The sequence below is a fragment of the Anolis sagrei genome, chromosome X (assembly GCF_037176765.1).
Source record: "Anolis sagrei isolate rAnoSag1 chromosome X, rAnoSag1.mat, whole genome shotgun sequence".
Lineage (NCBI taxonomy): Eukaryota > Metazoa > Chordata > Lepidosauria > Squamata > Dactyloidae > Anolis > Anolis sagrei.
The window spans coordinates 4451924-4466211 of NC_090034.1; the positions used below are offsets into that span (position 1 = coordinate 4451924).

The 14288-nt window shown below is 42.4% G+C and overlaps 2 protein-coding genes across 2 annotated transcripts in view; both read right to left on the minus strand.

Annotated features, from left to right (window-relative positions):
* Positions 1-5859, minus strand: part of LOC137098005 (actin-related protein 2/3 complex subunit 1A) — a 37826-nt gene extending 31967 nt beyond the window's left edge. The window contains exons 1-3 of the mRNA XM_067473648.1: positions 5751-5859; positions 2208-2312; positions 572-676 (exon numbers count right to left, since the gene is read on the minus strand). Coding sequence (XP_067329749.1) covers positions 572-676; positions 2208-2271 — 169 coding nt within the window. The 5' untranslated portion in view covers positions 2272-2312; positions 5751-5859. The remainder of the gene's footprint in view (positions 1-571; positions 677-2207; positions 2313-5750) is intronic.
* Positions 5860-11258: 5399 nt separating this feature from the next.
* Positions 11259-14288, minus strand: part of LOC137097983 (myosin-16-like) — an 85882-nt gene continuing 82852 nt past the window's right edge. Inside the window, exons 43-44 of the mRNA XM_067473517.1 lie at positions 12839-13068; positions 11259-11614 (exon numbers count right to left, since the gene is read on the minus strand). Of these exons, the coding sequence (XP_067329618.1) occupies positions 12865-13068 (204 nt within the window). The 3' untranslated portion in view covers positions 11259-11614; positions 12839-12864. The remainder of the gene's footprint in view (positions 11615-12838; positions 13069-14288) is intronic.

Below are 14288 nucleotides of genomic sequence, written 5' to 3' on the forward strand. Positions count from 1 at the left end.
GGGGTGAGAAGGACGGAATATAAATACTGTTGATAAATAAATAAATAAAATATGAATACAGCTATTACAAAAAATTATATCGAGTGTGAGGCACCAATCAAACGAATCAAAAATTCAACAGTATGGTACTGAGGATTTGTGTGTGTGTGTCAGGAGCGACTTGAGAAACTGCAAGTCGCTTCTGGGGTGAGAGAATTGGCCGTCTGCAAGGATGTTGTCCAGGGGATGCTCAGATATTTAATGTTTTCCCATCCTTGTGGAAGCCTTCTCTCAGGTCCCTGCATGGGGAGCTAGAGCTGACAGAGGGAGCTCATCTATGCTCTCCTTGGATTCGAACCTGCTGGCACAAGGGTTTAACCCACTCCGCCACCAAAGGCTTCTAACCGAGGAATGATTTTAACAGATATTCCTGAAAAGGAACAGATCAACTCTATTATTTCATTCAGAACCCGAACAAACAATATATTACATTTTATACTTGGAGATGTGAATGCCTTTGCTACTATAAGCAAAATGTGTCTTTTTTATTAATGCACAAGAAGGAATCAGCAGTCACTGATGTCTCCCTTACCTGTGATGTGTCCATTGTGTTCTTTCAGTTCATGAGCTTTCACCCACTGGTTACTATTCTTCTTATAGATATGGACTTCATGGTTATTAGGGCTAATGGCAATCTCTGTCAAGAGCACAAACAGATTAGCATAAATAACGCTTTAAAAAAGACACAACCAATATATTTATTTATTTACTGTATTTGTATCCCGCTCTTCTCAGCCCTCAGGGCGACTCAGAGCGGTTAACAAAGCAAATACAATACTTAAACATGATAAAAACAGTTAAAAACAAGTTAAAAGAATAACATTATAACAATCAATAAACATCATAACATCTCATCTCGTGTCATAGTTAAAATCAAGATTCAGTCTCATCATCCAAATGTTCCATATTTCTATATTAGTTACACTGCCTATTCAAATGCCTGCTCAAACAACCAGGTCTTCACTTTCCTCCAAAATGTGAACAGGGAGGGGGCCGATCTAATTTCTGTGGGAAGGGCGTTCCACAGCCGAGGGGCCACCACTGAGAAGGCCCTGTCTCTCGTCCTTGCCAACCGTACTACATTAACATACTTTATTCATTGTATCCAACTAAAAGAATGACCTAATAGAGGATGCAAAAAAAAATTCTTTGTCAGAGATTTTGGTAACTAAAAGATGCCTTCAGTAATAAAAAGTGATACGGGCAGTCCCCGAGTTACAAACATCTGACTTACATCTGATTCATAGCAAAGAACAGGGCTGAGACAACAGAAAGTGAGAGGAATCTGCCCCTTAGAAGAGAAATTCATTCCTGAAAGAGTTATCATGGGGAAAAGGTATCTCCACTGAAACTTTATGACTAATTATTGATTCCACAACAAGCCAGTTTTTCAAAATCCAATTGGCAGAAAGTGAGGTGAAATCTTCTGAACAGGAACACAGGCAGCAAAACAAATGCCAAAGCAGTGTTAACCGTTCCCTATGCTATCCAAAACTAAAATGATATATGGTATATATTTGGCCGGAGTTACACTGCAAAAATTTCCTCTTCTGATTTACATACAAATTCAACTTATTTATAACCCATCCTTCTTGACCTTGAACGGGATTCAGAGTGGCGCACAAAGGCACAATTCAATGCCATACATTACAAACAATACATATAAAACATATACATTAAAACACCCACTAAAACAGTGGTTCTCAACCTGGGGTCCCCAGATGTTTTTGGCCTACAACTCCCAGAAATCCCAGCCAGTTTACCAGCTGTTAGGATTTCTGGGAGTCGAAGGCCAAAAACATCTGGGGACCCCAGGTTGAGAACCACGGCACTAAAACGTATCAACATTACAATTATTAAAATCGTATAATCCAATATCATAGTCCTGGCCGTTCCAGTTAATGCACCATTCCATGTTCACATATTTCACTTCATCCAAATGCTTGGTTCCATATCCAAGTTTTCATTGTTTTCCCTAAAGTTCAGGAGGGAGGGGGCTAATCTTAGTAATTGACTTTTTAGTCCTTCCTTATACTACTTTTTCAGAATATTTCAAGGAAATACCTACTTAATTATGTCAATTCTGCAGCCATGTTCATTTTATAAGATCTTATGTAGGATCTATACTTCCATGACTTAAAAAGGGTAACAATTAAGACAACACTCACGGGTTCGGTCTCTGTTCCAGGCATGACAAGTGATGGGCTCTAGTAAGAACTGATGTAGAGACATTCTGAGTGATGAATGAATTGAAGATTCCAAGCAGGGCAAAGCTGAAATTAATAAGGAGCAATGATTTACATTTTTCTTACATTCTAAGTCAATCTGATAAAATCGGAACAAATTAAGTAACAGATGCTCAAGAGGATTGTTTAAATTTTGAACATTGAGAAAATCAAAGTGCTATTATTTGAGAACACAGAAATGCTGGACCACTCCAACAACCACCATGTCAGACTACACAGAGAAGCCATTGAAATCCACAAGCATGTGGACAATTTCAACAGAAAGGAGGAAACCATGAAAATGAACAAAATCTGGCTATTAAAAAACTCTAAAATTAGAACAGCACAACAGCAGAGAGGAAACAAACAAGGACATCTAATTACCTCTCAACAAAAGATAGCTCCAGGCACTGCCAGGCAATCAAATGCTAATCAAGGTGATCAGTTGAAATAGTTACACCTAGCTCCAGACGACAAGAATTGTCCCACCCTGGTCATTCCACAGATATATAAACCCTTTTTCCTAATTCCAACAGACCTCACAACCTCTGAGGGTAATTGCCATAGATGCAGGCGAAACGTCAGGAGAAAATGCCTTTAGAACACGGCCATATAGCGCAAAAAAACCTACAACAACCCTCAAAGTGCTCTTCCAGTAGTCACCAGCCAACCCCTCTCCAATGCCAGTGATACAGCTTAATGGTGTAACTTTAAAAAATGTTGACAATTTCCCTTGGCAGCCACCTCTCCACAAAAGTCAACATTGACAATGAAATACAACACCACCTGATCTCTGCGAGTGAAGCATTCTTCTGAATGAAGCAGAGAGTGTTTGTGGATTGGGACATCCATAGGGGCTTGTTTATAAAGCCATTGTCCTCCCAATCCTGTTATATGCCTGTGAAACATGGACTGTCTACAGATGTCACACTCAACTCCTGGAACGATTCCATCAGTGTTGCCTCCAAATAAATAAATATATTTATTTGTTGTTCATTCGTTCAGTCGTCTCTGACTCTTCGTGACCTCATGGACCAGCCCACGCCAGAGCTCCCTGTCGGCCGTCACCACCCCCAGCTCCTTCAAAGTCAGTCCAGTCACTTCAAGGATGCCATCCATCCACCTTGCCCTTGGTCGGCCCCTCTTCCTTTTGCCTTCAACTTTCCCCAGCATCATTCCCTTCTCTAGGCTTTGCTGTCTCCTCATGATGTGGCCAAAGGACTTCAACTTTGTCTCTAGTCTCCTTCCCTCCAATGAGCAGTCGGGCTTTATTTCCTGGAGGATGGACTGGTTGGATGTTCTCGCAGTCCAAGGCACTCTCAGAACTTTCCTCCAGCACCACAGCTCAAAAGCATCTCTCTTCCTTCGCTCAGCCTTCCCTAAGGTCCAGCTCTCACATCCGTAGGGGTCTACAGGGAATACCATGGCTTTGACTAGGCAATGGATCTTGGTTGCCAGTCTGATGTCTCTACTCTTGACTATTTTATCGAGACTGGACCTCGCTCTCCTCCCAAGAAGGAAGCGTCTTCTGATTTCCTGGCCACAGTCTGCGTCTGCACTCATCTTTGCGCCTAGAAATACAAACCCTGTCACGGCCTCCACATTTTCTCCGTCTATTTCCCAGTTGTCAATCATTCTTGCTGCCATAATCTTGGTTTTTTTGATGTTTAGCTGCAACCCGGCTTTTGCGCTTTCTTCTTTCACCTTGATTAGAAGGCTCCTCAGCTCCTCCTCGCTTTCGGCCATCAGAGTGGTGTCATCTGCATATCTGAAGTTGTTAATGTTTCTTCCAGCAATTTTCACCCCAGCTTTGCATTCCTCAAGCCCCACACATCCTCGCATGATGTGTTCTGCATACAGGTTAGAAAGTTTGGGTGAGAGGATGCAGCCTTGTTGTACGCCTTTCCCAATCTTGAACCCGTCTCCTGTTCCGTGGTCAGTTCTGACTGTTGCTCCTTGGTCCTTGGACAGATTCCTCAGGAGAGAGGGAAGGGGGCTTGGGATGCCCATCCCACCAAGAACTTGCCACAATTTATTATGATCCACACAGTCAAATGCTTTAGAGTAGTCAATGAAGCAGAAATAGATGTTTTTCTGAAACTCCCTGCCTTTCTCCATTCTCCAGCATCCGGATGTTGGCAATCTGGTCTCTCGTCCCTCTCCCTTTTCTAAACCCAGCTTGAACATCTGGCAATTGTCGCTCCATGTCTTGCTGGAGTCTTCCTTGCAGGATCTTGAGCATTACCTTACTGGCATGCTCCAGCAAAGGATCACCGCCTTGTTGTGGCGCTGGAGCTTGAGGAATGATGTCAGGAGCGAAACCGTGAAGGGCCACCCAAGATGGGACGGTCGTGGCAGAGAGGTCAGACCAAGCGTGATCCCTGGGGAAGGCAATGGCAAACCACCGCAGTATCCTTGCCAAGAAAACTAAATGGGCCAGTACAACCAGAGATATGTCGGTATGCCATTGGAAGATGGGACTCCCAGGTCGGAAGATGGCCAAAATGTTACTGGGGAGGAGCAGAGGATAAGGTCAACTAGCCCCAGATGTGATGACGCAGCTAGCTCAAAGCCGAAAGGAAGGCTAGCGGCCGACGGTACTGGAGGTGAACGACGAATCCGATGCTCTAAAGATCAACACACCATAGGAACCTGGAATGTAAGATCTATGAGCCAGGGCAAATTGGATGTTGTTATTGGTGAGATGTCAAGGCTAAAGATAGATATTCTGGGGGTCAGCGAACTGAAATATATAATATAATATAATAAATATATTTATAATATAATATAATATATATTATATTTTTATAATATAATATACACACTTTTAACATAATAATATATTATAATTAAATATATTTATTTTATTTATAAATAAAATAAATATATTTAAGTATAATATATATTATTATATACATAATCTATAATATAATAAATATATTTATAATATATTATATATTACATTATATATTTATAATACAATATACACTCTTTTAACATAATATATATAATATTTAAATATATGATATATTATAATATATTATATATTATAATAAATTATATCATATTATAAATGTTATATGTGTGTGTTATATTATATATTTATAATATAATATACACACTTTTAACATAATAATATATATTATATTTAAATATATAATATATTATAATATAATATATATTATAATAAATTATATTATATTATAAATGTTATATATGTGTGTGTGTGTGTGTGAAAATATGCCAAAATAATAATAAAAATGCACTTCTGGAATCAAGAATTTCGGATTATATTCCACCTCCTTGAAAAGAATGTCATTTCTGACAAGAGGAATGGAGACAGAACAGGCTTTGGGGGGGAAAGTAGGCCCATTCTGCTCCTCAGCCCCATTATTTCGTTAAAACATGGTTTTAGGATAAAAAAAGGATTAAACTATATATGTTTCCTAGTCAGTTATTGCGAGGAGAAGCCTTCCTTCCACTCACCTTTTCCGGGGCTCGCGGACTCTGGTCAGTCAACGCGACGCCGGGGATTCTACTGCAGCCGGCAAAGTAGGCCCGGTTCTTGTACTGCGCCTGCGCGGAGTCTCCAAGTATCGCACTGCGCCTGCGCGGAGTCTCCAAGCATCGCACTGCGCCTGCGCGTAGCCGCAGACAGCCTTCCCTCAAGCGACCGGTTTAGTGGGAGTTCCCACATCCCCACATTCACTGCGCATGCGCCTCTTGCTGGGTTCTGGTTATTTAAAAAAAGGCTAGGGAGTGTTCTCTCTTTACTGCGCGTGCGCAAAGCGATAGGCGTGGGGGAAGCGGCTTTGCAAGCCAAGCTAAGTTTATCGCACCGCGCGTGCGCAGATGAGAGGAAAGTTTTTCTTGGAAGCCTTAAAGAAAGGGGGGGGGGGGGTATTTGGTGAAAAAGATGGGCTGTGTGCAGAACAAACCCCTGAGAGCTGTCATATGCATGTATGTGGAAAGGAATCTCAGCTGTGGACACACTTTGTGTGTATGTGTGTGTGTGTATATATATACACACACATACACACATACATATTACATATGTTTGTATATATACACATATACACACAAACACATAAATACATACATAAATACATATATACACACATGCACACATACGCATATACATATGTGTGTATATACACACAGTCACGCTTGGTGGGGACGGGAGACAGGGACTTCTCGGAGGTGGCTCCCTGGCTCTGGAACTCCCTTCCACTAGAGATCCGATCTGCCCCCTCCCTCCTGACTTTCAGGAAATTACTAAAGACCTGGCTCTGGAATGTGGCTTTTGGGGACTGAATCTTTAATGGACTGTGACTACGACTACGACTGCGATTGTATTGACGTTTTGGCCTGGGTAATTGTAATGATGATGTTTTATTGTGTGGTTTTAATCCTTAATGATGTTGCACTCCGTTGTATTTGTATATTTTGTAATTGCATATATGCTGTAAACCGACCTGAGTCCCTCGGTTGAGGTGAGAAGGCCGGTATAGAAATCTTCCAAATAAATAAATAAATAAATAAATACACACATATGCACATATATACACATATACATATGTGCGTATATATGCACATACACACAAACACATAAATATATACACACATATACACACAAACACAAATACATATATACACATGCACACATATGCATATACATATGTGTGTATGTATATACATACACAAAAAGACATACATGCATGCACATATGTATATATGTGTGTATTTACATATACACATGTACATGTACACATACACAAACATAAATAAATACATACAATATAATAAATACATATATGCACATATGTACACGTGTATATATGTGTATGTTTATATACACATATATACATGTGTACATATGTGTGTATATATACATACACACATGCACACATGTACATATGTACATATGTGTGTATGTACATATACACATGTACACATACACAAACACATAAATACATACAATATAATAAATACATATACACACATATGTACACATGTGTATATATGTGTATATGTTTGTACACACATATATACACATGTGTACATATGTGTGTATATACATACACATGCACACATGCACATATGTATATATGTGTGTATGTACATATACACATGTACACATACACAAACACATAAATACACACAATATAATAAATACTTATACACGCATGTACACATGTGTATATATGTATATATACACACATATACACATATACACATATATACACATACACACAAACACATAAATATATACACACATATGCACTCATACACACACAAACACACACACACACACACACACACACAGATATTATGCCAGGCTGGGAAATGGCTCAGAAACAAAGGAAACTTGGGCCATTTCAACCTCCTTGATTTGGCTGGCCTGAGAAAAGACATTTCCCTATACCCATCCTCATGCTCAGGCATTCAAGGACAATACTACAAAACTGGGATTAAGAAGCTGTCATATTTGTATCTATTCCTTTCTGTATAACTTTCATCCTTTTATATAACGAGTCTATGTTATAGACTGTACTTTTATTCTACCTTATTCTTAAATGTACCAAATATAAGAAACTGTCTAAACTGCGTGACTCAAGCCAGAGAGCCAATACTCAGGAATGCATTCTCAGCCTCAGACTTAGACTTCCTGAAGACCCTCCTTTGTTCGCCTGGAAAAACCTGTTTGTTTGCTTCCAGAAGCAGAAGGCCTGGAATGTACTTCTTTTGTTGTTTTCGAAAACCCTGCCTTTGTTTAATATAAAGCTGGATTAAGTTTGTGCTGGATCGGCTGCACCAGGAGCTCCAACTTCCTTTTCTTTCTTTGAGTATTTGCATGTATTCCAAAGTTCCATGCGTTTTGCAATAAGGTGGCTTCCCTTGGTTTGCAGCCACCTGCCTATCATCATTGGTTGTTCCCCAGGGTTCAGGAAGGAAAGGGAGCCATTTTAGCTCAGTCTTACAGTTAAAAGCTTAGCTACAGGACGTGAATCAGCTCCACCTGTAGAGAAGCTTCGTTTCTTATGAAATTCCAGGAGGAAACACTTCCAAAGGACTCCAGCTGGAGAAGCTACAAAGCCTTGACTGGTAGGTCTACTCAGGACCCAAGAAGCAGTTTGAAGCCGGGAGTAGAGCCCACACCAGCAAAGTTTAGAAAGTAGATCGCCCAAGGAGGGGTTAAAAAGGGTTTTCCTCTTAAAGAAACAGTTCACAAAGCCAGTTGCCTGTCCCTTGTGGACAAGATTAAGAAAGCCACCAGTTAACTCAAACCCTTGAAGTATTTGTTTGACCTGTTGAAGATCTGAGAAGTATTTGATTGTTTTGTTGAAGACCTAAGCAATAATAAAGGACTTTGTTAAACTTCTCAAGCTTCTAAAGCAGTGGTTCTCAACCTTCCTATTGCCACGACCCCCTAATACAGTTCCTCATGTTATGGTGACCCCCAACCATAAAATCATTTTCATTGCTACTTCATAACTGTCATTTTGCTACTGATATCAATTGTAATGTAAATATCTGATTTATTTTCGTTTACTGGACCAAATTTGGCACAAATACTCAAGACACCCAAGTTTGAATACTGGTAGGGTTGGGGGGGGGGGGGATTGATTTTGTCATTTGGGAGTTGTAGTTGCTGGGATTTATAGTTCACATACAATCGAAGAGCATTCTGAACTCCACCGATGATGGCATTGAACCAAACTTGGCACACAGAACTCCCATGACCAACAGAAAACACTAGAAGGGTTTGGTGGACATTGACCTTGAGTTTGGGAGTTATAGTTCACCTTCATCCAGAGAGCTCTGTGGATGCAGACAATGATGGATCTGGACCAAACTTGGCACAGATACTTAATATGCTCTCATGTCAACACTGGTGGAGTTTGGGGAAGATAAACATTGACACTTGTGAGTTGTAGTTACTGGGATGTGTAGTTCACCTACAATCGAAGAGCACTCAACCCCACCAATGACATAATTGGGCCAAACTTCCCACACAGAAACCCCATGACCAACAGAAAATTCTGTGTTTTCTGATGGTCTTTGGCGACCCCTCTGACACCCCCTTGTGACCCCTCCAGGGGTCCCGACCCCCAGGTTGAGAAACACTTGTTCTAAAGACTCTGTATAGGAAAATCCTTAGAGCCTCTCACTCGAGGCACCCTGGCTTCCCGCTGGGCACAAAGAGCACGTCCTGTTCAAAAGCCAATTGCTATAGGCCCAGCGCATGACAGCACAAAGTTATATTTCCAGACTGTGCCCTCCCATGGGGGTGGCTTTGCAGCCTCCGTTGTACACCAATCCCAGCATGGATCCTAGTTAGTGTCTTTTCTGACCAACCAGAGACAAGGAAGGAACGATTGTATAAAACTATTCTGCCCAGCACATGTTCTCTTATGGTGGTAATTTTGGGGCAGGAGCCCACAGGCATTGCTTCTTGACTAAGAATGCAATAAAACACCTCTGTCTTTTTGTCTTCGCATCCTAGTAAGTTTTTAATCTGGAACTTTGGTTATTAATTATTATTATTATTATTATTATTATTAAACTTTATTTGTACCCCGCTAGCATCTCCCGAAGGATTCGATGCGGCTTACAACAGGCTGAAACCCACACAATACAACAATACAATACCTAGCAAATAAAAACAGATTGAGCAGAAAAACAATACAATAGCAATACAACAAGACATTGTTAAAAACGGAGCCGGCCGGCGTAGGGGTACAGGATTAAAAGTGCTGATGTGTCGGAGGGATATGGGATTATAATATAAGTGCGATGTGCAGTGTGAGGTGGTCTTGGTTCTGACTAAAGTGCTTCTGGGATTTGGTCCTGGGATTCCTAGTCTGAGAAGGCACATGGGGTTCCTAGTCTGGGAAGGCACATTTGAACAGCCAGGTTTTCAAATTCTTTCTGAAGACTGCCAGTGTAGGGGCTTGTCTGAGGTCTTTCGGGAGGGCGTTCCAGAGGCGGGGGGCCACCACAGAGAAGGCCCTGTCCCGTGTCCCCACCAAGCGCACTTGTGACGCGGGCGGGATCATGAGTAGGGCCTCTCCAGATGACCGGAGTGAGCGTGTGGGTTCGTAGACAGCGATGCAGTCACGCAGGTAGGGTGGTCCCAAACCGTTCAGGGCTTTGTAGGTAAGCACCTGCACCTTAAATTGGGCTCGGAAGATAAACGGCAGCCAGTGGAGCTCCTTGAACAGGAGGGTTGACCTCTCTCTGTAATGGGCCCCAGTTAACATTCTGGCTGCTGCCCGTTGGACCAATTGGAGTTTCCGGGCCGTTTTCAAGGGTAACCCCACGTAGAGCGCATTGCAGTAGTCCAGTCTAGAGGTGACTAAGGCACAGACCACCCCGGCCAGATCAGCCTTAGCGAGGTACGGTCGCAGCTGGCGCACAAGTCTCAGTTGTGCAAAAGCCCTCCCGGCCACCGCCGACGCCTGAGCCTCAAGCGTGAGCGATGAGTCCAGGAGGACTCCCAAACTGCGGACCTGTGACTTCAGGGGGAGTGTAACCCCGTCCAGCACAGGTTGCCACCCTATACCCCGGTCAGGTTTGCGATCGACCAGAAGGACCTCTGTCTTGTCGGGATTGATCTTCAGCTTGTTCCTCCTCATCCAGATAGACACAGCAGCCAGGCACTCGTCTAGCACCCGAGAGGCCTCCTTGGAATTAGATGGAAAAGAGTAGTAGAGTTGTGTGTCATCTGCGTAGAGATGGCACCCAACTCCAAAACTCCGAATGACCTCTCCTAATTATGGTTAGTCACGCTCGCCAGGCATTTCCCCTCTCATTTTATTGCATTCTAAATTCCATATTATAATTGGAGGTGACACCCCCCCCCCCCGACCATATTTAGGTTCTTCTGGACCGCCGGTGATCCACGGCGACAGGTTGGGAACCACTGGTGTAGATGCACCCAATGAGTCCACATTCTTAACCCACAAAAGCAAGAATAAACACCGACACAACTCCGTTTTTCACAGGATGAAGCTTTATTGAGACTATGCTTTAGACTAAGTGGGAGAAAGTTATTTACAAGAGACAGCTCAAGCCATGCCTTCCTAACATTTTCCGTCCTTGACATGAAAATGCCTTTTCTTAAAAAACCCAAACTGCTTCCATTTCAGAAAACACATAAAAGATATTTCCGAAATCCTCCACTTGTCTCTCTTCATATTCCAAGAGATGCTTGCAACTTCCGCCTTCCTTCTTTCTCTTTCTGTGCAAGTTGTCTATGAAAATAGATAGCTTTAAGCTGCTCCGGTCATCACTATGCTAGCAATCTTTGCAAAAGGCCGCTGCCTGGAGAGACTTTGTCCTTCAGCCTGAAAAGAGAAGAAAGTAACTTATTTAGGAGGTAAATGGTGGAACTAGATACGGGGTGAGTGTGCAATGGACAAAGGAGTTTGGAAATTACTTTTAATAAAAGGAATACATTCCTTTGTATTTAACTGGTTTCATGATTCATATTCTATCTCTTAGTGTCAGTTAATTTTTTTCTCATGTCAGGAGCGACTGGAGAAACTGCAAGTCGCTTCTGGTGTGAGAGAATTGGCCTTCTGCAAGGATGTTGCCCAGGGAACATTGTACAGATGTTTTGATGTTTTGCCATCCTTGTGGGAGGCTTTTCTCATGTCCCCACATGGGGAGCTGGAGCTGACAGAGGGAGCTCATCCATGCTCTCCCCAGATTCGAACTTCCGACATGCCGGTTTAACCCATTGCGCCACCGAGGGCTCCATATCAATTAAGATAAACTGTGACGGCGCGAGTGGCGCCACCTATGTATAGAACTATTAGTTGTTGTTAGACTTAAACTGTTGTATCATGTTTAATCCTGCCCCTTTTACCATGTTTATGTACAGTTGTATGGATTGGTTGCTTGTAGCTATCAATCAGTACTGTTTGGCTCCACCTCTTCCTGCAAGAGGGGAGAACTTCCTTTCTTTTCATTCTGCCTTCAGAGATCATACCACATGGATGTGAGTAAGAGACTTCATTCTTAAAGACCCTGATTTAAGTTACCTCTTAGCATCAGTTCTGAGGTTTTTTACCCTGGGGACTCATGCTTTATGTTCAGATCATCCTGGATAACATTGAGGAGACCCCAGCGCCTTCATATCAGTTCTTTTGACAACAGAGGAAGATTCCGAATCTTCAAAAAATAGGCCATCTGAACTGGGGTTGTGGTTTGCTCCGGCATTCACAGCCATTGAGGAAGAGTAAACCTGGTGAGGCTTCTCAGCTTCAAACCCCTTGGACCCAGGACTAATTGAGACTGTAAAGTATGTTTTTCTTCACCCCTCTAAAGTTTTCCAGCTCATTGCTTTGAAGAAATGACTTTGTGATCAATAAAACTCATCTTGAGCTATCTACAGTGTTTTGAGTTTTTGGGAGTTCCAGTTTCCTAAAGGAGGGCAAGAAGCAATCCCCTGGGGGAAAGATGCCACGTCCATCCCTCCTTTGTTGAGAATAATAGCCCCCAGGCGCGACGGCACATAAACTCATAAATGTATTGCTAAAAGCAAGGACAGAAACTCAGGCACCTACCAGCTGCCAGTTCGGAGGGGTGAGATCTATTCCTCGGCGGATGATTTAGAGCTGGCAGATTTGGAGACCTGGATGATCTCCACCGAAGTAAAGGCTTTGCCAGCCGAGACCCGGTGGCGGGTGCGCAACTTGTTCAGGGCCGACTCGGCCATCCCGGCTCTCTCCTCGGCATCGTCCAGCTCGTGCACAGTCTTCCGGTACCTTGCTATGCTTTGATTGGCCTGTTCCTCCTGGAGAAAGTGAACCAATGAACACCATTCACATTCTCTGTTTTTTTTTAATTTAAATTTATATATTAAAAAAAACAATGAAACTGATCTATCTACATCAAGGTATCTCAACCTGGGGGTCGGGACCCCTAGGGGGTCACAAGGGGGTGTCAGAGGGGTTGCCAAAGACCATCAGAAAGTACAGTATTTACTGTTAGTCATGGGGGTTCTGTGTGGAAAGTTTGGACCAATTCTATCATTAGAATGCTCTTTGATTGTAGGTGAACTATAAATCCCAGCAACTCCAACTTCCAAGTGTCAAGGTCTATTTCCCTCAAACTCCACCAGCATTCACATTTGTGCATATTGAGTACTAGTGTCAAGTTTGGTCCAGATCCATCATTGTTTAAGTCCACAGTGCTCTCTGGATATAGGTGAACTACAACTCCAAAACTCAAGGTCAATGCCCACCAAACCCTTCCAGTATTTTCCGTTAGTCATGGGAGTTCTGTGTGCCAAGTTTGGTTCAACTCCATCATTGGTGGACTTCAGAATGCTCTTTGATTGTAGATGAACTATAAATCCCAGCAAATACAACTCCCAAGTGACAAAATCAATCCCCTCCCCAACCCCACTAGTATTCAAATTTTGTTGCATCGGTTATTTGTGCCCAATTTGGTCGAATGAATGAAAATACATCCTGTGTATCAGATATTTCCATTATGATTCATAACAGTAGTAAAATGACAGTTATGAAGTAGCAACGAAAATAATCTTATGGTTGTGGGTCACCACAACAGGAGGAACTGGATTAAGGGGTCGCGACATTCAGAAGGCTGAGAAACACCAATCTACATGTGTGTGTGTGTGTGTGTGTGTGTGTGTATACACACACATACATATACACATGAACCAATACCATGCTACTTCTATACAATATTCATATTTAGTTATGCCCTCTGCTCCTCCCACCTCTCCTATTATTATTACTGTTACAGTAGAGTCTCGCTTATCCGACCTTTGCCTATCCGACATTCTGCTTTATCCAGCGCTCTTATCCAATGCCTCCCTTTTCCCCTTCAATAAGAGCGCTCCCCAACTCTCTCTCCATTCCCAATCAGTGAAAAAGGCAAGATAAGGAGTAGGAGAAGGGGATAGGAAAGGGGGAAAAGAGGCAGGACCGGAAGCGGAAGCGTCCTCCCTCCTTCCCTCAGTGATTTCCATGCTAAACTCTAAAATTA